General features: G+C 48.2%; 1 protein-coding gene across 1 annotated transcript; it reads left to right on the forward strand.

Annotated features, from left to right (window-relative positions):
* The first annotated feature begins 1,884 nt into the window (after positions 1–1,884).
* Positions 1,885–22,416, forward strand: LOC117882122 (fatty-acid amide hydrolase 1-like). The gene is made up of 14 exons (XM_034780107.1): positions 1,885–2,093; positions 5,148–5,279; positions 6,771–6,904; positions 7,414–7,620; positions 9,006–9,046; positions 10,387–10,511; positions 11,637–11,762; positions 13,238–13,335; positions 13,969–14,068; positions 16,214–16,254; positions 17,525–17,564; positions 19,998–20,106; positions 21,440–21,585; positions 22,176–22,416. The coding sequence occupies exons 1-14, from the start codon at positions 1,920–1,922 to the stop codon at positions 22,302–22,304; spliced, it is 1,602 nt and encodes a 533-aa protein (XP_034635998.1). The 5' UTR covers positions 1,885–1,919; the 3' UTR covers positions 22,305–22,416.
* Positions 22,417–25,223: the final 2,807 nt, after the last annotated feature.

The following is a 25,223-nucleotide window of genomic DNA, read 5'->3' on the forward strand; positions in this document are numbered from 1 at the left end:
TAAGCTTTCGTGAGTAAAAACCTCACTTCTTCGGATGCATCCGAAGAAGTGAGGTTTTTACTCACGAAAGCTTATGCCCAAATAAATCTGTTAGTCTTTAAGGTGCCACCAGACTCCTTGTTGTTTTTGTAGATACAGACTAACACGGCTACCCCCTGATAGGTAGATTAGGTGTGAATGGAAATACAATCTGGTCCTGAAGCCTTCCCCAGCCCATCACTAGCTGTCAGGGAGAGCTCATTTAGATTTTGCTTACAAATCATCATTTGAAATTCTTAGGTTGGCCAACGTCACTGAAATGAATGCACTATGAATGTCATCAAAAAGAACAGCTGTATAAGGAAGCTAGTCTATGTTCATACTTTTCAAATCTGTTATACCTTTTCAGATACATGTATATTATCATACACTTTATATGCTTTTAAAATGTGTATTAATGTTTCAATTCAAAATTCAAGCATTAAATTGGCAACACTACACATAACTAGTTCACAAAACTGGGGGGGGTTGGGGAAATTCAAGGGGGTGTAGGGAAATCCCTACATCTTTCCAATTTAAGATCATTTTGAGGGGGATCAAAGTGTGGGACTCCCTGGAAATTCCAGGCGCTTGGTGCAACCTGTGCTTGTCAGTAGCGTTTTGCTCAGCTCCAGAGAGGCCAGAGGTAGTTGTCAGAGGAAACACCCCATCCTTCCCTCGGGAGCTGCATTGCACAAGGACACACACACACACACACACACATACACTTGATATATGCCATCATGTGCCAGCAATGCCCCTCTGCCATGTACATTGGCCAAACCGGACAGTCTCGACGCAAAAGAATAAATCTACACAAATCAGACATCAGGAATCATAACATTCAAAAACCAGTCAGAGAACACGTCAATCTCCCGCGTGACCCAATAACAGACCTCAATGTGGCAATTCTTCAACAACAAAAAACTTGAAAAACAGCCTCCAATGTGAAGCTGCCGAACTGGAATTAATTTGCAAACTAGATTCCATTAGATTAGGCCTGAATAAAGCCTGGGAGTGGATGGGTAATTACAAACCTTAACTTAATTTCCCCAATACTCATTTCTCCCTACTGTTACTCACACCTTCTTGTCAACTGTCTGTCATGGGCCACTCTTTTACCACGTCAAAAGTTATTTCTCCTCCCTTGGTATCCTGCTGTTAATTGATTTATCTCATTAGACTGACCTAACACTTGGTAAAGCAACTCCCATCCTTTCATGTATTTCTACCTGCTCCTGTATTTTTCACTTCATACATCTCATCTTTTTGGGAGGGACAGGGTTAAGGTCAGGCTTGACAAAGCCCTGGCTGGGATGATTTAGTTGGGGATTGGTTCTGCTTTGAGCAGGGGGTTGGACTAGATGGGGAGGGATAGCTCAGTGGTTTGAGCATTGGCCTGCTAAACCCAGGGTTATGAATTCAATCCTTGAGGGGCCACTTAAGGATATGGGGCAAAAATCAGTACTTGGTCCTGCTAGTGAAAGCAGGGGGCTGGACTCAATGACCTTTCAAGGTCCTTTCCAGCTCTAGCAGATAGGATATCTCCCTTTATTTATTATCTCCTGAGGTCCCTTCCACCCCTGATAGTCTATGATTCTAAGTGGAGTCTAGCCCACGAAAGCTTCTGCCCAGATACATTTGTTAGTCCCTAAGGTGCCACAAGGACGCCTGGCTATTTGTACTGCTTTCCTGCCCACCGCTGAAGTGACACGTTTTTCAGGCCAAGCAGTTACAGCCCGTCTCGCTGTCTGCCCCGGGGACATCCCAGCACCGACCGGTCGGGAATCCAGGCCGGGCTTTCCAGCCGGGGCGTTCACACGCGGGGCTGGGCGATGCCTGACGTGTCGGAGCTGCGCCTGGCGCTCCGGAGCCGCTCGCCCGCCCGTCCGCCCGCCGCGATGGGAGCCGGCGCCTCGGCGATCTCCGCCCTGCTGTGCGGCGCGGCCGCGGCCGCCCTGCTGCTGCGCTGGCGGGGGAGGAGCGGGCTCCGCCGGGAGCTGGCCGAGGCTGGCCGGCGGCGGCAGCTGGCGCTGGGGCGGATGGAAAAGGCCGCCGCGCAGTTTCGGGAGCAGGTGGGCGCCCCGGTGCTGCTGCTGCTCCGGGCTGAGTGCCAGGCTTGACTCCGCGCCGGAGATGCCCCGGTGCCTGTTGCGTGCTGGGTGTGGCCGGCGGACATTCAGAGATCGCGGTGCTTAGCTGCCGCCGGGCGGTAGCGACTGTCCGAAAGAGAGACCCCCCCCAGGGCTCTGTCGCAAGGCAATAGGGCAAAGTTAGAGACCCTTTGAGCCGCACACGATAATCTTCAGAAGTTCCAGAGCTGGGCGCGCCGGGGGGCGTCAGCCCTGTGGGGAGGGCGCCCGCTGGGGCTTGGGGCTTCAGCCCTGTTCCTGATCAAGCCCCAGGCCCTGGTAGGTGCCTCCCCTGGGGCTGAAGTTCCGAGTCCCCCCCTGCTCCAGTCTGGTACGTGGAGAATTGGGGAGGGGGGGCTCTGTCAGCTGCACTTTAAATGTGAAAGAGCGGCATGTGGTTTGCCCACCCCCTAATAGGGTTTAGTGGAGATGATCCCAAGCCCCTGTGGAACTTGTTCCATAGAGAACTCTACAGCAGGGGAACGAATTCTCTGCTGAGTTCTATGGGACTTTTCCAGATGCGGGGGGTGGAGGGGGTATGGGCAATGCACTAAGAGTGAATTGAACATTAACTGCCAACTCTCTGGCTTTCCAGCATTGTATCTTTGTTCATAATGTGCTTTGTTCATAATGAGCTGTGGCCAATGTGTGTTTCAATTCCCCCTGCGCCAGCAAGACGCAAAGCAAGAAAGGAGAGGCTGGATCACCTTGCAGGCAAAATGTCCTGGAATTTGGCTCCTCTGTCCAGTCCCTGTTTGTTTGCCCGCGCTGGCCATAGTTTAATCACAAGGCTAATCAGTGATTAGTTTGGTTGGTGAGCAACCCGCATGCACAGAGTAATCTGTTGCATCACGTGGTAGCATAAAACTGGAGAGAGCAGATTTCTTCAGGTTCTTTTAAATGCCTGAAGTCTCAAAGGTTGCATCCCAATTGTAGCCACATCTTGCATCACCTCTGCCCACTTTAACTCTGTGATGTGAAAGCACCAGTGCTAGAGTCTCACTAGTATATTTCACCAAGATGAATAGAGTCAGAAATAAAGGCATATAGTTCATCAGGTGTAGTAGGCCCCTGCTGTTTAGGAAGGCAGTGTGGTCTACTAGATAGAGCTATGGGTGGGGAGTCAAGAGACCTATCCTGCTGGAGGACCGTGGACGAGTTGCTGTGCCTGTGTGCCTCAGTTTCCCCATCTGTAAAATGGCGATAAATATTCTACCTTCCTTTGTAAAGCTCTCTGAGCTCTACTGATGAAGAGTGCTGTGTAAGAGTTACGTCTCCTTATTACCTGGATAATGACAGGTTTCAGGGTAGCAGCCGTGCTAGTCTGTATCCTCAAAAAAAACAGGAGTACTTGTGGCACCTTAGAGACTAACAAATTTATTAGAGCATAAGCTTTCGTGGGCTACAACCCACTTCTTCGGATGCATATAGAATGGAACATATATTGAGGAGATCTATATACACACATACAGAGAGCATGGACAGGTGGGAGTTGTCTTACCAACTCTGAGAGGCCAATTAAGTAAGAGAAAAAAACTTTTGAAGTGATAATCAAGATAGCTCAGTACAGACAGTTTGATAAGAAGCAAGTGTGAGAATACTTACAAGGGGAGATAGATTCAATGTTTGTAATGGCTCAGCCATTCCCAGTCCTTATTTACCTGGATAATATTCGGGCTGCAGCATGTATTTAGAGAAATGAGATTTGGATCAATTCAGATTTCAGTGCTAGTGATATATGGCAAGGGAAAATAGGGGGTTTCATTGCACATGGACCCAAATGCAGTTCTGGTGTGTTCAGCTCCGGGGGGGTTGCTTCAAAGCCAGTTCTCACTGGGAGATGAACAAGGTTCTACTCTGTAACTTGTGCCACCGGGGAATCTCTGAACCTAGAGAAGGGAAGCGTGGACGAGTTCCAGAGATACCTCGTACCCTGCTCCCATAACCACTCTTGTGTATGTTTGTAAACTAACCTACAGGCGTCAGTGTTGGAGCCAAATGCTCCATCCTGCAGGCTGCTGAGTATTGTACTTTGTCCCTAGTCCAGCTTTGCACTCAGGCATGTTATTAAACTAGTGGCTTCAGCTGAGACTAGTGAACGTTGAGGTTGCGAGGACATGTTTGAAGTGCTTGGCTGGGTCAGGGTCAGAGGCGCTCAACTGCCTGCAGGATTGAGCCCCGAGTTCGTTTCTGGAGGAGGCTGGAAAGTTAAAGGAGGGGCTGGGGAAAGCGGGAAGGTCTGGACTAAAATAAAAGCAGGTCTGTTGAGATGAAAGGGCCTAAGGGCACTTCTGTTTTTATTTGCTTTTTTCCATCGTGCCTGAGAGTTTCTCATGGTCTTTGAGAGAGGCCTGGGGGCCGTTTAGCTCTCTGACCTCCCCAGAGCTACCCCAGAAGTGACCTTTGAGTCAGCTGTTACTTTTCTGTTTTTTACACTTGTTCTGCCCAATCCAAGGAGCATGGCCCCAATCCTGCTGTTTGACCCTTACACCACATGGCGTCCCCCGACACCAAATGGCAGAACTGAGGTCTCTCTCAGTGTCAAGATTCACTGTTTGGTCCTTTTTCGCTGTAGCAAGACTTAAAAAAAAAGTGGTTTTAGAATTATTATTTTTTTAATACAGGGCAGGAAATGGTGCTGGTTTTGCCCCTTCCATCATCCAAAAACCAGAAGAAATGACTTTGTTTGAACTTTTAAAAAGTCCTTTAGGCAGACAGCAAGCATGGGGAAAGTCAGCCCAGAGGCGGCTGGTTTTGTAAGGTTATGAGCGTATGACAACCAGAGAGTCATCGCTGTTCTGCAGCCTTAACTATGCACTTTTAAGGATCCGGGGGCGGTTTATTCAACACAGGTTATACACAGGGATTGCCTCACCTGCTGCCAAAATAGATCCATCTCTGGGGCAGATTGCAGCAGCTGTTTGAGAGCTCAGTAACATTCCCCAGCTCTTCACAAGTATAGACGTGTACGGATTCCATGTGTAATTCCTCCCTCAGAATCCTGATGTAGATGCGGACTCCATCCTCTCTCTCTCCTTGGTGGAGCTCTCCGAGAAACTCCGGGATGGTTCTCTTTCTCCAGACTGGGTCTTCTATACCTACATGGACAAGGTGAGGAACGCACGTGATGTATTTCCAAGGCTTGCTGCTAATCAAACTGTGTGTGATTTTGTGCTTGGAGGTCTGAAAAGAGAGTCTTGCTCAGTGCACTCAGAAGCATTGGTTTGCTAAACCCTAGGTTGTGAGTTCAGTCTTGCAGGGGACCATCTAGGGATCTGGGGCAAAAATCTGTCTGGGGATTGGTCCTGCTTTGAGGAGGGGGTTGGACTAGATGACCTCCTCAGGTCCCTTCCAACCCTGATATTCTGTGATCAGCTTAATACTTGTATATCCATGTGCCACAAAATGTATTTTTTGGGGGGAGGGATAGCTCAGTGGTTTGAGCATTGGCATACTAAACCCAGGGTTGTGAGTTCAATCCTTGAAGGGGCCACTTAAGGATCTGGGGCAAAATCAGTACTTGGTCCTGTTAGTGAAGGCAGGGGGCTGGACTCAATGACCTTTCAAGGTCCCTTCCAGTTCGAGGAGGTGGGATATCTCCATTAATTATTTTATTTTATTTATTAATATGTGGTTGGGACCGAAGTCTCAAGCCTTTCCAAACAATTCACAGCGAAACAAAGGGGATGCTCAGAATTCCTCAGAATTCAAGATGACTACAAAGAAAAGCTATTATGGGGGTAGTGTCTAGGCTCTGATCAGTGTCAGTGCCCTGTGAATTGCTTACATGGGAAAACAATATTAGGAATGTATTTAGCTGTGAGTAGGTTTGTCAGAATTCAGGTGGTTTTTTTTATCATTTTGATGGATAATATCAGTGTTTGTTGATTTTTTTTTTAAAGCATTTTTTTAATTTTTATCAAATACAATTTTCATAGTTGCAGGAAATTATGGGGGGATCAGACAATGTGGGGTTCAGACAGTCATTAATGATAGCAGCTGTTGAGATTCAAAATGTTAAAGCTTTATAAGCCTTAAAACACAAATTGTCAACATCACATGTCAAAATATACAAAGCAAATATCCTTAAATCAAACTCTTACGTTCTCAAACCGCGTTGCTTTTGTTTTTTTTGTTTTTACTTTGCCTATCTATACATTTCAATTATTGTTGGAAATATTTTTTCCTAGTTTTGTGTGTGTACAGTGAAATCAACATGACTGAAATTTACCAGTTTAAAAATCTAATCCTTCCAGGTTTAGCTATGAGCTGATGCTAGCATCGCTCCTTGTGACCTGATACTCTCCTGTTAACCCCTCCCCCCCCCTTTGCTTTTGTTTGGGGGCTTCAGTCAGGCATCATTCTGCATGGCCATGGGTCTCCCCAAGCCAGTTTGAAATGTTCTTCTAAAGTAAGTGTGTGTGTGTGTGTGTGTGTGTGTGTGTGTGTGTGTACACATGAATACGCACACTGTTATTCATGCAGACATACACACACACACGTAGCTTCATAAAGTAAACTGTGCCAAACACTGCTGCTTAATCCTGAGAAAATTGCAATCCTCCATTTGGAAGTTTGAATCTACCGTCTCTTTTCCTTCGATTTTTTTTTTTTCCTCAGGGCCACGATTCCACCCTGGGGTTTGCGAAGCGTCTCAATCAGCCAGCTGCTGAGGACTGCGTGCTGGTGCAAGTGTTAAAGAGACAGGGGGCGCTTCCATTTGTGAAGACCAACGTTCCCCAGTCCCTGTTAAGGTAACTGGAATCCCTTTATTGGATCTGACCCATTTTCGTTGCCGTAGCGTGTTTATACGTCACTAGAGTTGGTTGAAATGTCAATGAAAAAACATTGACAGCGTTTCTAATTTGAATGAAAAATGGTGTAGGGGGGCAAAATCTAATGATTCCCTCTCCCAGTTTCCCCCTACGTTTTCCGCCAGTTTTAGAGTGGTTCAAAATAGAATTAATTTAAATTTCTACAAATAAGTGGGCTTTTAAAAAATGTAATATTATTTCCCCTCTCCCCCCCCTCCACTTATTTATAAACTTAACTAGAAAAGATCATGTTAATTACAGTGTATTTAGCTAAGGAGGAGGGGGAGGGAAATCTACTGTAACAAATGATTACACATTACACTATAAGGCCTGATGCAAAGCCCATTGAAGTTGATGGAAAGACTGCCATTGACTTCAATGGACGTTGGATCAGGTTTTAAGTGAGCCTTGTGTGTACCCGATGTCCTTTCTCTTCTGATCCCCTTTAGCTACGACTGCAGTAATTTAATCTTTGGCCAGACAGTGAACCCTCTGGACCACACCAAAACGCCTGGCGGCTCCTCCGGAGGAGAAGGGGCGCTGATTAGCAGCGGCGGATCCATCCTGGGCATTGGGACGGACGTAGGAGGAAGCCTCCGTATTCCAGCTGCCTTCTGTGGGATTTGTTCGCTGAAAGCCACTGGGGGCAGACTGAGGTACTGTGTATCGCTGGGTCTTGGTGCCTCGTAGTAACTCATCCTTCAATGAAAACCGTTCCAGGGGTGGAAATCCTGACCCACTGACGTCAGTGGGTGTTTTGCCATTGACTTCAGTGGGACCGGGATGTTGCCCTTGTGTCTAAAGTATATGACCCCGTTTAACAACTTCACCGTGCCAGCATGTTGAGTGGGCACCTCTTCAACCATGCGCAATGATCATGCAAATCTGAGAAAAGGTTTAGAAACCTGACCTGCGTGGAAAGGTTACAAAAATGGGACATGTTTAGTCTTGAGACGAGATGACTGTGCGGGGGTCATGATAACAGTCTTTAAATACGTTAAGGGCTGTTATAATGAGGATGGTGATCACTTCTTCTCCATGTCCACTGAAGGCAGGACAAGAAGGTTTCATCTGCAGCAAGGAAGCTTTAGGTTAGATATGAGGAAAAACTTTCTAATGACAAGCTCCGGAACAAGCTACCAAGGGAGGTTGTGGAATCCCCATCAGTGGCGGTTTTTAAGAGCAGGTTGGACGAACACCTGTCAGGGTTGGGCTGTGTTACTTAGTCCTTCCTTGGTGCAGTGGGGTGGGCTGGGTGGCCTCTCGAGTTCCCTTCCACCCCGACATTGCTACGATTCTATGTTGGCATTTGACAGACAAGTTTTTCACAACTCCGCAAACGCCTCCTTTCATCGCAAAAGCAAAACCCATGAGAAGCACTCTTACAGCGCAGTCCCTTCCCCGCCACGGGTAGCCCTCCCGTAAAGAGAGAGAGGCTGGGAGTCCAAAGGCACTGAAGGGCATTAGGTACTCCTCTCTCATTTTAGTGGGAGAGGGCTACCTAATTAACACTACCTAACTCTCTTTCATCAGTAGATTCCAAGCACTTTCCTGAAGCGCAGTATCGTTATCCCCATTTTAGAGATGGGGAAACTGAGGCACAGAGTGACTTGCCCCAGGTCGCCCAGCAGACCAGTGGCAGAACTAGAACCCAGGTTTTCTGTGTCTGGGTTTGTCCACATGCAAATTCTCCTTTGGGCAGAGACTTAACTCCGCGAAGCTTCAGCCCAAAGTGTGAATGCTTTGGAAGGTCATGACCGTGGTAGTGAGCAAATGGAATCTTCCATAAGCTTGGCTTCAGCATTCACGACCAAGTGGAAGTGGGAAGAAAGCAAGCAGATCCTTCCAGAATAGACCCGATTCCTTTTATCTCAGGAACTCCTAGTTGTTTTCAAGTGCTGTTGGGGTCCAGCTCATATCAAGGAAGAGCAATTCACAGGAAGATGGCTGAGAATCTCTGCTGGTTCTCCACGTTGCTTAATATCACCCACGATCTTAAAACAAATCTTCTCTGTTGTCTGTCTTTATATTCTCCCCACAGCAAGAAAGGAGTGGTCTCCAGTATTCCTGGGCAGAAATCAGGTAGGATTTTATCTTTTGATTATTGGGGAATCTTTCTTTCTTGGGTTTTGGCTCCTCTTAAACGAGATCCACATGGTTGGGGATCTGCAAAGTGATGTAGTGTCCCTTTAGGGGCTCAAGAGAAGAACCTAGCCAGAGTGAGAGAACACCACCCTGAGATGTTCTCTGGAGATGAGCTGGCGGGTTGTATTCAGGTCAAGAGGTTGGGCTTGCTAGACACGTGAACTTGATGGCCTGCCCGTTAACGCAGCCAGATGCACATAATCTGCTGATCTTGCATGGGAGGTGGGGTGTGGAAGGTAACAGAAAGCTGTAGACCCTGGGATAGTATGATTATGCGGGATTGATAAATGCCTAGATAGAGCATCTTGCATGCAGGACAAGTGGCTGGTGAAGATGTACTTCTGCTTGGACTCTTCTATTTTGCATTCTGCCCTTTGGTGCTGAAGGGAGCACCTGACCCATGATTCTGGATAAAGGGTGCTTTGCTGTTCTTTTTTCATGGGTTGTTCTGGTAAAGGCCAAATGAAAACCCTGAGTTTTCAGCCACAGCCTGGTCTATCTGGTGTCCATTCTTACTGAAGGACAGATCCCGATTCCTAATCTAGTCACAAGGGCCAGCCATAAAAACATCTGAAGGTTTCCTGAGATTGCTGGCGCTTCCCTTTCCAAAATCCCTTAGCTGTCGTATTAGGCACCAGTTTACATGTCCTGTTCCAGGTCTGAACTGTGGAGTGTTGCGCCTCTCACTGGAGTGCGGAGGCATAGCAAGAGATTTGGCAGCAGGCCGGAGCTTGGACCAACTCTTCCTGGAATTCTTCAGAGTTCCCTGCCTCTTTTCCAGCGCAGGCCGTCGCCACTTGTGATAGAGCTGTGGGGGTTCTTGTTAAGCCGTAAAAGAAACCCAACAACAAAACTCAACACAGTTTGGCAATTTTTTTGATTAGAAATTAAATAAGTATCAGAGATACCTGGATGACTTCTACATTTATACGGCGAATGAGAACATCCAGAGTTGCTATAGTAAGAATTGAAGGAGTGGGAAAGAGTTCTGGCAGGGGTATGAACCCTCATGCTTCAGGGCACAAGTCAACCTCTGATTGTTGGGGTCAGGCAGAAACATTCCCTGGGGACAGATTATCCCATCTTCACCTGCTGCAGGATTTCTAGCACGTTCCTCAGCTGCAGCTGGTACTGGCCACTGTCAGAGGCAGGATCCTGGACTAGGAGGACCCCAATCTAATTCTGTATGGCAATTCCTATGTAAGCTATGCCCCCTGAAAATGCCCACAAGGTCCATATGTTTGACTGCATGAACGTTCTCTCTTTTTTTGTTCCAGCTCTAGTAGGGGTAGGGCCAATGGCGAGGGACGTGGACAGCCTGGCTCTGTGCATGAGAGCGCTCCTGTGTGTCGACATGTTCCGCCTGGACCCCACCGTGCTGCCGGTGCCCTTCAACGAGGAGGTAAAGAACCAGACAGTTTCCAAGAGCATCCCACTAATGGGCAGCTCATTATCCTTTACCTTTGAAAATAGAACAATAACAGTCACTTGCATTCTGCTGGGGGATCTCAAAGCACTTTTAACAAATTAAATCTCCCCAACTCCCTTCCCTCCTGAGGTTAATATAGCATAATCTCCATTTTACCAGTGGGGAAACTGAGGCATGCAGCAGGGGAGTGACTTGCTTGGGGCATGCAGTGCAATCAATGGCCGAGTCAGAGGAGATCCAGGTTCTGCAGGTCTCTGGCTTTACCTGCAAGACCATCCGTTATATGAACTTTAACTCATATCCGAACGTGCATGAACTATATCCATCTTCGCATAAGCCTTTGGTGCTGAGACCTCACCAGGACCAAACTCTTCTGCGGTCTCAGCTGGAGAACTGCGTCCAGTTCTGGGCGCCACTCTTTAGGAAGGATGTGAATTCATTGAAGAGAGTCCAGAGGAAATCAACAAAAATGATCAAAGGTTTAGAAAACCTGACCTGGAAAGGTTTAAAAAAACTGGGCCTGTTTAATCTTGAGAACAGAAGACTGAGGGCGGACCTGGTAATAGTTTTCAAATAGGTCAAGGGCTGTTATGAAGAGGACGGTGATCAATTGTTCTCCATGTCCACTGAAATTAGGCCAAGAAGCAATGGGCTTCATTTGCAGCAAGGGAGATTTAGGTTAGATATTAAGATAAACTTTCTAACTCTCAGGATAGTGAAGCTCTGGAATAAGTTTCCAAGGGAGGTTGTGGAATCCCCGTCATTGGAGGTTTTTAAGAACAGGCTGGACAAACAACTGTCTGGGATGATCTAGGTTTACTTGGTCCCACCCCGGTGCAGGGAGCTGGACTTGCTGACATCTCGAGGTCCCTTGCAGCCCTACATTTCTATGATCTGTACCCATCGGTATACGGGCAGAGGGAGGATGTGAAAGCTGGCACAAGGGGACCTACAAGTCTCGCCCAGTGGGATTGATTTAATAGATGTATGTTCCTGGCTTTAAAGCCTCAGATGTGACTGTCGTTCTTGGCGGAAGCTTCACTTTCGTCCCTACTACCACCACCACCAACAACCTTCCCTTAAAACCCTTTCTTCCAGGTGTTCTCCAGCTCACGGCCCCTCCGCGTAGGATATTACGACACTGATTCTTTTACGGTGCCAGGTCCTTCCATGAGACGGGCAGTTCTGGAGACCAAGCAGCTGCTGGAGAATGCAGGCCATATGGTACTGATAACAATCACACACTTGTGTGTATTGCGGTAGCATTTCTGAGCCCTAGTTGGAGACCAGGCCCGATGTTCCCTCTCCCTTTTTACATCCGTGTGCGGAATGAATTTTGTTATGTGCACCAATATGGAGGTGATGTGTGGCGGGGGTGGGGCCGAGGAGTTCAAAGTGCGGGAGGGGGTTCAGGGCTGGGGCAGAGGGTTGGGATGCGGGGCGTGAGGGATGAGAGATTTGGGGTGCAGGCTGCCCCAGGGTTGCGGCAGGAAGAGAGGACTCCCACCAGTTCTCTCTGGGGTCAGGGCCGGGGGAGAGGCGCCTCTCCCTAGCCGCAGTCCAGGCCCCTGTGGCTGCGTGCCTGCGCGGCCCTTGATAGCCTGCTGCGCGGCCGCACAGCTTAGAGGGAACTTAGACCAGGACCCCATTGTGCTAGGCGCTGTACGAACACAGAACTAAAAGACAGGCCTTGCCTAACTGTTGTCAGTGTACATATCAGCCTTCCCCACTTCTTTCATGCCTCGGTCCGCGTCCCACCCAAAGAGCATGCATCAGGGCTTCCCTGCACAAAACCTGCTCTAAACACTTCACATCAAGCCTCCAGTGAAGTCCATGGGAATTTTGCCATTGACTTAAATGGAGTCAGGACTTCTCTCTTGGGCTCCAGTATATAGCTATCCCGAAAGCAGCCTCCATGACATTAGCGTACACTTACTGCAAGAAATAAATGGTCAGTTGTCCGATAACTTGAGCATCTTGGGTTTTTTATTTTTTTAATTGAGAAATGCAACATTTCAGTAACTTGTTTAAAATTCTCCAATTCCTTGTGAAAGGGGCCTATTGAATGCAATAGAAAATAACAACATTAAAACCACCCTATAGAATTCAATAGACAACTATATCCCTGGAATAGAATTGTATAGAAAGGTTCAAAAAACCTACAGAGAGGCTCTTTCTCTATTCAATTCTGTAGGATTTTAATTTCTTTAGGGACCCTATTAAATTCCTAGGGGTCCCCACTGTTTGGGGGATCCCTTTCGAGCACTGCAGACATAATAGTGTAAGAAATCAGGTCTGTTTCTCCCGTTTCCATCATGATTCGGAACAGGGGCTGTATACAGAGTGAGCAGTGCAATTGCGGGCCGCAGATCTGCTTTTCATTGGGCCAAACTCTTTGTGGGTGTAAGTTTACACAGCTGCTCCATCACTATGTGCTCAAGTGCTCTAAGCAGACCCGGGCTCACCGCCACCCAGTGCAGGAATAGCAGCTTTCTTTGTCCTTCGGGGGTTTTTTAGGTTTGGGGGCTGGAACATCAGCATCAGATATTCCTTGTGAACCCTGGTGAACAGGGTGTGAGTGAATTGTGCTAATGTACAGATGCAGAAGCCCTTAACCGTGCCCCCATCCCAGTTCTGTACCACTCGCTGTATTGCATCACTAAAGCATCTCATACCCCACTGTCGTTTGTCCCTTTTAGCTGGTGCCGTTCAAACCCTGTCGTATTGAATACTTTATGTTTGATATTTCGGTAAGAGGATTGTTTGCAGACGGGTGTGCCACCTTTTTGGACCGTTTGTAAGTATCATCTCAAGCAACTGTTTGTATGTGCATCTGCATCTGTATTTCTAGGAATTAAAAAATGTGCATCTGGGTCTCATTAAAAAATGCAAATGGGAATGAAGGATAGTCTGTTGGGTAAGGCCAAGTGACAAAGAGGGGTGAAGGACAAACTGTTGGTTAAGGTGCTGGACGGGGACTCTGAAGACCTCGGGTCAGTGCTTTGCCACAGACTCTGTGTGAGACCTTGGGCAAGTCACTTAACCGCTCTATGCCTCAGTTTCTTGTTTGTAAATGAGAGATAATTCTTTCCTGTCTCACAGGGCTATTGTGAGGATAAAACCATTAATGATTGTGAGGTGCTCAGATAATGTAGTGATGGGGAAGGGGGCGGGGGAGTAGCTAGATAGAAAAGCAGATCTGATGGATATTGAGGGTAGCTGACACCCGCTGATATCAGGAGTGTTGGCAGCCTAAGAACATAAATTTTGAGTTGAATCCTAGGTTGGCTGCTCTGCTCAGGAATGTTAGAATTCCAGCTTTCAGGAGAACCCAGTGGAGTATTTCATGGAGTTCAGCGTTAACATGCCATGCAGGGGAGTTGATGGTATGAGAGGTGAGCTACTTAAGGCCTATATTGTTCTCTTTCAGCAAAGGGGAGCAAGAAGATCCCAACATTAAACAATTACTTCTGTTGTGTAAAGCACCAGGCTGGCTAAGAAGCCTCTTGTCCTGGATTGTCAAACCAATAGTAAGGTTCATTTATTGCTAACCTGCTTAGAATGTATTGAACAGCTGGTGACTAAGGGGAGCACTGAGGGCCTGATTCTCAAGTTGCACCGAGACCCCCCTTACACCGCTCCACAAGTGTAAAAAGGGCCTAACGTCGGCATAAATTATTTGCTGCTTTAAGGCCCCTTTGTGCTGCCAGAGTGGTTTAAGCCAGAACTTGGCCCTGAGAAGTTTAGCAGGGTTTGGGGGAGGAGACAGCTGACAGCCCAGGGGCAAGGGAACCCCCTGCATGTGCCTCTTTCTAGCTGCAAAAAATATCGTGCCTAGAATGGTTCAGTGGTTTGAGTGCTGGCGTAAGACTTAGCGGTTCAATTCCCTGTGTGACCTTGGGCAAGTTGCATAGCCTCTCTGGGCCTCAGATCCCCAGCTCTACAATAGGGATAAGAGCATTTCCTAGCTGAGAATAAATACACTGACGATTCTACCGTCGTGGGGGGCCAGCGAAGTCCCTAAGGTAGAAACATTTTTGTCTTTAATCAGCCGTTTCCAGTCCACTGCGTCTCTTTTTAAGCACCACTTCCTTTGATTTTTGCACCGTGCCCGTCCAAGCGACTCCCACCTGCTCCTTTGCAGCCACCTCGGGGCCACTGCTTGCTGTACATATTTATTCAGCTAATTTAAATAGGTGGCCCATAGTACACCGCTCATCTTTGTATGGAGATTATTACTGTTTATCTGTATTCCGGCAGTGTCCACAGTATGCCTGGGCATTTGCCATAGACATAGGAAGACCCCATTTCTGCCTCAAAGAGCTTGCAGCTTGCTTGACTAGATGGGGAGCCCATTCCACCTTCCTAGTGAAAAAGATTTTCCTAATATCCAACCTAAACCTCCTGCAATGATCTGCAGATGGCCGGTTCAGTCTGGAGTTCCTCATGAAAGGCGTTTCAGCCGAGCTGTATCCACAGCAGAGAGGAGCCCACATCACCACATGTGTGATTTGGCTCAGTTGGCAATCTCTGGATGGGAGCCCCCTTCTCACACCTTAAGAAGCCTGGCCCCATCCGGTCCACACAGCAGCACAGAGGTGCTAAAAGTGGCAGCGTCTCAGACGGCAGCTCGGGATAGGTACATCCTGAGATCGCTAGCCTGTTAGCAACACTAGCCCAATCCAAGCTAGTGTGTACACGTCTGCCCAGACGGGGAAGTGCACCCCCCAGCCGCAGTGTAGCCGTACCACGAGTGAGAGAAGGGATGTGGTCTGGGGCTTGCCTCTCTTCCAAGTGGGCAGGGAATGGCAGTGTCTCCCACTTTGCCATGACCTTGAACTAGAGCCGAGCGAAATGTTCACTGTTGGAGCCGGTTGCGCAGGGAGGTGAATGATTTGTTGATAGACGGGTGGGTGGGAATTACGGGTAACTTACTGGACGAATTGTATTCACCCATCTGCAGAGCTGGCTGGATAATGCCCCAGTGTGCTCCCAGGTACTTTGTTTATCACTTGGGGGCGTGGAGGGGGATACTTGGCTGAACTATTCAGGAATATTATTCACCCAGTGCTGTTTATTCCTAGTCAAATCAGGCTCAATTTATGCAGCGTGGGATTTCCGTACAAAAGCAAAACTCAGTCCAGCTTTGTCAGAACTTGGGTCCAAACCCGGGCCTGGTCACAGATCTGTCGGTTGGTTAGTTGTATTACACTGACATCTGGAGCACATTGCGCTAGGTGCGGTACATACGTATAGTAAGGATGTATTTAAACGTGAGCTGGAAATTACACCTCCATCCTGAGCGTGGATGGACCCGAAGAGAAGTGCTCTAAAGGGACATGGCAGACAAAGGGTGAGAGCAATGAAGTGGTGGTATCCCCATTTTGAGGGTGACCCGTCCAAGGTCACACAAGCAAGAAGTGACTTCAGGAGTCCTCACCCCCGGTCCCCTCCTCTAAGCTTTATCTTACACTATTTCCCAGAGTTGGGAATGGAACCCAGGAGTCCTGACTCCCAGCCCCCTGCTCAAACCACTAGACGTGCACATTTCATCTTTAATTTCCCAAATGTACATTTGTTGTAGCCAGAGTCATCTGAGCCATTAGACATATCTTTAAACAAACAAACAACCTGTATTCCATGTCAGTTTTCTTTCCTCCTTTTTTCCCCTCTAGGTGCATAGATTAGCAAACGTCCTGAGAAACATGAACGAGAGGTAAATAATTCTGAGTCTGAACAAATACATCAGGACTTTGCTCTATTTTTCTGTGTTTTTACCATTTTGAGTTTAAAAATTAACCTCATAATGTTATGCCTCAACAATAAAATGCTCCCTCTGAAGCACCTGCCATTGGCTACAGCCAGAGGACAGGATACTAGACGGACTGTTGGTCTGACTCAATATGGCCGTTCTTATGTTCTAACCTTCCCAGACTGCCCTGTGGGCCATAGCTCCTGAATCTCTGTAGCACTGCACACTGGGGGCCTGCCTCGGACACACCCTTCCTGCCCCCACGCCCCCGGCTGGCTCCTAACCCAGGACTTTTAGGGACACTTTACACCGCTCCAGCCCTTTTACATGATGCAAAGGGACCAGAGCACGGTGAGAATCTCGCCCAACATCTGCCCTGAAATGACAATTCCCTCTGGAAGGAATACGCCTGATCTCCTCTGTAACTAGGCTTGGCAGAATTCAAGCCAGATGGGTGATATCGATGTTTTAAAGAATTTTTCTTTGTCTCGATTTGAAATTTTCATAGTTGCCGGAAATTATGGGGTGAGGGGTCAGACAATACTTATTTAATCAGAGTAGACATCGAGATGTAAAAGTTAAAGCTTCAGCCGCATTGTCAACGTCCCATGTCAAAATATGCAAAGTAAATAGCCTTAAATTAAACTCTTAAGTTCTCAAGCAGCGTTTTTCTAGCTTCGCCTATCTGTACATTTCAGATATCACCTAGGGAAGTATTATTTTTCCCCATCAGTTTGTGTGTGTTCGGTGAAATCATTTACCAACATTTACTGATTCAAAATCGAATCTTTCCAAGCCTATGTCTAACACAGGCCATAGAACTTCCCCGAAATCAATCGTACAGCAGAACGTTTCGAAAACCCTCCAAGCTTGATTTTAAAATGATGGAGAATCCACCTTGCAGGTATCACCGAACCATCGTCCGGAATGTGCTAGCTGTCTTTTGATGGTGCCTCCCCATGACAGGCTGTGTCCTGCCACGGCCCAATACTGAAATCCTTACTTGTAATATAGAATGGATGAAATTCTGGCCTCACTGAAGTCGATGGCAAAACTCCCATTGACCTGTATTTCACCCTATGTCTTCAGCCAACCTCAGTCAAGTCGTAACCACTCCCCCCACTTTCTCAGTTGCACACTATGACAGCAGATTGTGGGATGCGAAAGCCACTTCTTTTTAATTGTCTCTTGCAATTGAGTTTAATTCTTTCAAATTTCTTTCTGACATCTGTAGATCGGTGAAAGAACTCTGGAAACTTCATTGTGAGATTGAGGTAAAGCACCATCCGGAACAGTTGGTTCTGCTCTTTAATCCTCTTTTGTCAGGCCTGATTCAGTGCTCATTGACATCAGCAGAAAGGCGACCAGTTACTTGGGTCTGGCCCTAAACATTTGTAGGGTAAACCAGGATAGAGTCCAATATATTTGCTCAGCTCATTTATTTTGGCAGCTCTGAAATATCTCCTTGGAAGCTAGGATTGAATTGGGGGTGTCCTTCCAGGTCGGCTCCACTAAACAAGGAGAAATTCTTTCAAAGACAATAAAAAGCTTGGAAGTCATTGGTATGATAGAACCTAGAGACCCCAGCCAACATCAGGGGCTTGTCTACACTTAAAATACTACACGAGAAGTTCTCCCATTGGCGTAGGGATTCCACCTCTCCGAGGCATGGCAGCTAGGTTAACGGGAGAATTCTCCATCGGCCTAGCGCAGTCTACAGTGGGGGATAGGTCGGTTTAACTGTGTGGCTCAGGGGTGTGGATTTTTCACACCCCTAAATGATGTAGTTCTACCCACCTAATTTCCTAGTGTAGACCAGGCCTAGGATTCCACTGTGCTCGGTGCTGTACCTACATGGTAAGAAACTATTCATATCCCAAAGAGCTTACTCTCTAGACAATGAATAAGAGAGGAAACTGAGGCACAGAGAGACATGACTTACTTGGGGTCACCTAGCAGGTTGCTGAGTTTGGAATACTGGATTGAGACCTGGATTCTGTCCTCTAGACCACATTGCCTCTGGATAATTCTGTGAGTTTTGCAGTGTGTAATCTGCTGTCCAGTGTATTTAAACAAGGCGTTCCCAGGAGCTCCTCTCCTGTGTATTCTAATCAGGTCTCTGCTCCATAGCTTTACTGTTGGCAAATACAGAGGATACACTCTGTTCTCCGGGCCTTCTAACTGAGAGTGATGGCAAATTAAACAAAGGCGTTGGGATCTGCTCCTTTCCCGAGGAGTGTTTTGGCCGACACTTTCAAATCCTGGTGCCTAAAACTGGGGACCCTAAATGCATATTTAGGCTCCTAAATAGCAGTGGTGTAATTTTCAGAGATACTGAACACCTGCAGCTCCAAAAGTGACTTAACTAGGGTTGCAAATTCTCAGCAGCTCTGAAAATCAGGCCACTTTTATTCAGGACCCTAAATAGGCAGTTAAGAGCCTAACTTTAGTTTTGGTAGCTAAAGCTAGTCGGGAATCTTTTTTTGACACTGTTTTCTGGTCAAAACCAGAGAGAGAGACTCTCCCTCTGGGTTGTGAGAAATCCAGGTTTACACAGAGTTACGAACTGACCGGTCAGCCGACACACCTCATTTGAAACAGGAAGTACACAATCAGGCAGCGGCAGAAACGAAAAAAATCAAAGCAAATACAGTACAGTGCTGTGTTAAACGCAAATTACTAAAACCAAAACAAAAATGGGAAAGCTTAAAAAGAGTTTTGACAGGGTAAGGAAACTGTTTCCGCGCTTGTTTCATTCAAATTAAGAGAGTTAAAAGCCGCATTTTTCTTCTGCCTAGTAAAGTTGCAAAGCTGTATTAAGTCAATATCAGTTGTAAACTTTTGAAAGAACCACCGGAACGTTTTGTTCAGAGTTATGAACAACCTCCATTCCCAAGGGGTTCGTAACTCTGAGGTGCTACTGTACCTGGGATCTGAAGCAGGGACTTGAATTCCTGAGTGTTCTATCACCAGGATATAGAGTCTCTCTGTCTCTTCTGTTGGAGCTGATCCACTTTGTCTAAATAATATCCATTAGCCAGAGAGAGAGAGACGCAGAACGAAACCAAATTCTGAATCCTCAAAATGTTTCCCAAAACTGAATTCTTGCTTTCCAGCCAGCCCTGTTAAAACACTGTCTTGTGTGAGAAAAGTCATAGGTTGTGTTTTATCTTCATCGATTCACCAGTGGGAGAAAGGGGATAGGGCAGACAAGGGATCCGGGTTCTAGTCCTGACTCTTCCGTTGGCTTGCTGCATGACCTTGGGCAAGTCATTTGATTGCTGAGTGCCTCAGTTTCCCAGGGGTGTTGGTGTTTACCCACCATTGGAAAGCACTTTGAGTTGGGCGGTTGAAAGGTGCCAAATACTGTGGTTTATTATGTACAGGCTTTGAGAAAAGACTGGAAAACTGTTCGCTGTTCTGAAATCGTAACAGCTGGGAGCCTTGTCAGGAGGAGAGATGTCCTGGCAAACTCCCACCGCCAAGAACACTTAAAAAGCTGTTTAATGGTGGAGCCCCACTGTCGATCCTGCTAACCTGGAGCCTGACCCACAGACCATTGAAGCCAGTGGGAAAGGTTTTTTGTTTCATTGACTTCAGCAGGAATTTGGATCTGGCCCCGGGTTTATTATTTTAAGTCTGTTCTTGGTAGGATCATTTTTATGATTTTATCGACGCTGAACTCCAAGCGTGTGTTTGCTCCTTAGGAGTATTGCCGAGAATTCATCGCCGAATGGAGGAAGCTGGACCTGGATGTGATGCTGTGTCCGGTTGTGGGCCCTGCGTTTCAGATTGGATTTCCTGGGAAGCTCTCAGGTAGAACTCCTTGGGAACTTCTAGAGTCGGGCCCATCTCAACTCTTTGGGTTGTTCAAGGAACTCTGACTCGTCCGTTCTTACTCTGCTTAATAGCCCTCGCAGTCTGCTGTGAAATGGCTGGAGGTTAGCCTACCTCAGGATCTCCTGTCCTTCTAGCTTGGATCTATCTAGGACCCAGCTAGGACATTTAGCAACGTGGAAAGACCAGGGTGGTCGCAGCCCCCAGGCTCAGAAGCCCTGCATTAGGGTATATCCTAGCACCAAGAGATTTCTTCTCCCTGGAAAGCCCTGCCAATGCTCGGAAGTTGAACCATTGCTGAAAATGGGTTAGTTCTAATGTAGATTGGACCAAACCATCTTCAATATTGTTTTGGAAAGCGTGACTGAGGCTTCGTTCCACGCCGAGAGCGGTTTTGTCCTGTCTACGCTGGTAACTCAACCAGTTTTGATACCAGTTCAGGAGGCACTTGTTAAAAATTCCTTTCAACGTTGGTCCAGTTTCCGAGCATTAATGCCGGAGGGTTTAATGTTGTCTCACTGCAGTGGTTTCTTTGCAGAATTCTCTGATTTTGATGACACTTGTTCACCTGTAAGTCAGACCACAGCCACAGGACACGTAGCAAAGGATGCCCGATAACATTTTCAAAAGCACCTACATCCCATTTTCAAAAATAACTTAGACCAAGTCCCATTGAAAGTCAATGAGACCTAGCCACATAGGTCTACATCCTCAAAGATATTTGGGCGCCTAACTCCTTTTGAAGTCAGTGGGACTTAGGCACCTAAATACCTTTGAGGATTTGGGCCTAAGTCACTTCTGAAAATGGCATGGAGGCTCTTAAGTCGCTTGCACACTTTTGAAAATTTTACCCCTGATGTTTTGTTAATATCCTCCCCGGCCTGAAGTTTTCGCAGTACAGTGGCTCTTACAGAGAGTTGCGTAGTCTGTGTATGGAATAAACTTGGGAGCAGATACCGTGGTGATGGACGTGGGATAAGCCCCTGAATAGAGAAGGGTAGCTGGCAGGCATTTGAGCAATGTCTGCTGGAAAAGAGGTATTCTTGGATGGAGTGCCCTCCAAAAGAGAAGACAGACGTAGAGAGGCTGTCAGGCCTTTTATGGTCCAATGTTCCTACCGTGCTGCATGTGAGGAACCAGCAGTGAAATCTTCTCTAAGCTAACAATGTTCGTGCCTCCCTCACAAAGGGAGTCGATCACCAATGACAAATCTTTGCTCTTGGTGTCATAGCTGAAATAGAAGGAGGCTCTTCCGTTAGAACTGGGTACAGTTGGTAACCTGACTGCGACACCTCTTTGTTCTCTCTCGCAGTGGCAGCAAGTTACACTATTTTGTATAACTACTTGGACTTCCCCGCCGGGGTTGTGCCTGTCACCATGGTGACGAAGGAGGATGAGGAAGAGCTGAAGACCTACAGAGGACACTATAACGATTGGTGGGACAAGGTCTTCGTAAAGGTCAGTTGCTAACCGCTCTCAGGAGACTTGTGTAGTAGGAAGAGCGCCTGAGAGAGAAGGCCTTGTATCAGAGGCCTGGTATGAGGCCTGAGCTAAAGTAGTGGGCAAGCTTTGCTGATATAAAGCAAAGTTAGCCAACGTCAGGCTGCGAGCAAGCATCAGGCTTTGCCTGCAATTTCACCGAATCTGGCAAGAACAGGGCTGATATTGCAGAAATACACGTTCCTAAGTAGTGCTAGGCACAAAGCACTCATGCAAACACATCCCGATATCAAGTGGTACCAGAACATCCCGATATCAAGGATGGTATAAAAACATTCCCCATGGATAACAGGAACACACTGACCCCTCCTAAAAGATAAGGTCAGGATCACAGTGTAATAAGTAGAAATGTTTTGATCGAACGGCTCAAGATCTTAACAGATCTGGTGGTCATTGGGCAGTTCGCGCGAGGTCTCCTGTCTGCGCAGAGCTGGGGCAGCACAGAGGGAGAACGCCCACACGCAGCCGAACATCTAACCCCAAGTTGTGTCGCCCTCAGCGGCTTCCCCTGGACTTCGGGCGTCAGTCTGTTTCCCTCTCTCTGTCAGGCTATCCGGGGAGGCGTGGGGCTGCCCGTGGCGGTGCAGTGCGTGGCTCTGCCGTGGCAGGAGGAGCTGTGCCTGCGGTTCATGAAGGAGGTGGAGACGCTGACCCAGAGGAAGCAAAGAAACCTTTGAACGACGGGCAGGATAGAACGCTGCTGGGTTACAATGCTGCGCCAGCCAGCCGTCTGCATCAAGCAGTGATGTTAATGGCACAACCTTTGTTTAATTAAAGAACTTGATGGTGCTTTCTGTTCTCCGGCTAATCGCTGTATCCTGCCCCTTCCAGGCGGCGGGAGGGGGAGGCGTGCCCAGCTGCGGTGGGGCTCGCATCAGCACTGACATTCCAAGACAATGCCTGGCACTGCCATAGTCTCATTCGAGGATCTCTGAGCTCTTTGCAAGCATTCGCTAACTACGGCTCTGTCGAAGCTGCCGTGGCACAGCTGTATGCTCCCTGCGGCAACGCAAGGCGTTTGTTTCCATTCCTGTCGTTGATCCACCTCTCTGAGAGGAAGTAGCTAGGTCAATGGAAGGATTCTTCTGTCAACCTAGCTGCGGTTATACTGGGGGTTAGGTCGACCTAACCATGGCGACTGGGAGCAAAACGTTTCACCGCCCTGAGCGGCAGAGCTGGGTCGATCTAATCTTTGAGTGTAGACCAGGCCTAAGGCTCACACCACGGTCCTGGGAAGTATTGTTTTCCCCATATTCTAGGCAGAGAAACCGAGGCACAGAGCTGTTCGTAAGTCGGTCCAGGCCTCGTAGGGTCTGTCTTCACTGCAAAGTTAACTCTTACTCAGACGTTGCCTGTAGCCTCCCTCCCGTCCACACGCACAATCCTCTTCCCTGAGTTTGGTACTTCACGCCCAGGGTAGCTGGCCTGGCCCAGGGCGCAGGGTAGAGCGTGGGTACTGCTTTCACTCGGGCTGGTAACCCCCCCACTTTGCAGTGAGGGTGCAGATTACATCACTCCAGTGCTGCTAGTCCTCCAGTGCCGTCCCACAGTCCCCCTGCGGGCCCAGACGAGTTCTCCCACAATTCAGCTGAGTGCAGCACAGAGAACCCTGGGATGTGACACCTGCAGTCCCAGCGACACACACACACTGGGAGGGCAGCACCTGTGAGGACACAGTAACTCGAGTAAGGCTTTGCACTGTGGCCCTCACACCTGGGCTAGGCTAACCTGGGCGCTCAGATCCGGTTTCCGATCACCTGCCTTAACTCCGCAGCAAAGACTGACCCATAGCATGTGCAGGACGGGCCGTGGTAAGCGCTGTCTGAGGAGCTGCAGACTCTCCATCTGCCCTGGTTGGGGGCCCAGGGGGCGGGGCCATGGGCTGGGAGCTGCTCTCAGGCCCCGCCCACCCCAGGCAGATGGAAGGTCCATGGCTCCCCAGCTTGGGGGAGCAGAGCCTCGGGGGGAAGGGGAGGAGCAAGGGGCAGGACCTGTGATGAAAAGTGGGAGGGTCCTGGCCCCCTCCCCATTGCGGCACCCCGCCTCGTGGTTCTCTTTCCCCTCTTGGTCCCAGATGGTCAGTTGTCCTTCAGTTTCCACTCTTTCCCGGTGCCTTGTCACAGATCCTTCCCCTGCGGGCTCGATTTCTTCCTAAGTCTGGTTGTCCAAGACAACTTTGTCTTCTCGAATGCTATTCAGGGTTGAAATCTGCACTTCCAGCCCGCGTATCTTCTCCTCCAGTACGTCCGTCGGCTTGCACCAGGAATCTCTAATGTCCCTTGGCAGAAACGAAAACCTAGCACATCCAAGACAGGTCATGTCACTTGCTCCCTCATCATTCATATCTGCTATGGAGGCAGTTGTCACGGGGTGCTCCACTCATAGCAGGTATGGCGCCGCCTCCTGGCCGTTCTGGGAATAGCTCACCAGGTCGATGCCCCTTTCTGCAGTTGTGCACTGTCCCGCCGCCTCTCTCTGTCTGCAGCCCCTCTCTCACCCCAGATGTGCGGCGGCCCCCTTGTGACTCAGGTCACTATTGTGGTTTCCCCTTCGCGGGGGGTAGGAAAGTCTCTCCTCACACATAGGCTCCAACAGTTTCCTTACTCACTGCCCCTCTGGTGCCACTTCCCCAGTGGCTGGTTGGAGAACCTGGGCCCACCCTCTACTCTGCATTCTGGCTCAGGGACCCTCTAGCAGCAGTCTAGGCCTGTTCCACCCCAGACCTTGCTGCATTTCCCTGAGCCCTTTCCTAACTTTCTGACCCTTCCTTCTCTGCATAGGCTGAGGTGAATGTGCCATTGCAGGAGGCTACCCCCAGCCCCTTCCCCTCTGCTCCTCCCCTTCTGTCCCCCCTTGCCCACCGGAGACTGGAGCGCTAGCCCGCACACACACACACACCCGCATGTCCTCAGCACACTGGGAGAGCAGGGAATTGAACCCACATCTTCCAAGACCCAGACGAGCAATCCAACGACCCCGACAATCCTATTTGGCAGTGATATAAATATACCCGTTTACGATCCACTCGCCTGTTCGGACTGTCCGGCGGCGCGTTGAAATTCATGTAACCGTACTAGGAGCAAGGTGGAGAGCCCGCTCTTAAGGTAATTACAGAAAAGGGAAATCGTTTCTGCAAAGCCAGTTTGAAAGTTCTTGGGCCTGACTCCGCCCTGGGCAGTGCTGCTGTGAATCTGGAGTAACTCCTCTGATTTCAGTGGAGTTTCTCCAGGTTTAAGCTTGAGTAACAAAGGGCCTGATGTAAACCTATGGAAAGCTAAGGAAGACTGTTCTCTGGATCTTACACACGTTTTTTCTGGGGGTGGTTGTTTGGACTGTTTGCATTGGGCTGTGATTGTGGAATTTGCTATAAAGTTTAAAAAAAGTTGAATTCTGTGGAGTTTTTAATATGGTGAGAACACTTTGCACATCCCTGCTGCCCTCTGCTGGTCAAAACATTATGGGGGAAAGGAGAGAAATTGCCCATATAACTATTGATCTGTGATGATATTAGCCAAGATTTTCTTAGGCAACTATTGAGTTTTGGGTGCCCAACTTGAGATACTTTAAAGATCCCAATTCACAGATAGGGCCGAGCA

The sequence above is a fragment of the Trachemys scripta genome, chromosome 8 (assembly GCF_013100865.1).
Source record: "Trachemys scripta elegans isolate TJP31775 chromosome 8, CAS_Tse_1.0, whole genome shotgun sequence".
In the NCBI taxonomy this organism is placed as follows: domain Eukaryota; kingdom Metazoa; phylum Chordata; order Testudines; family Emydidae; genus Trachemys; species Trachemys scripta.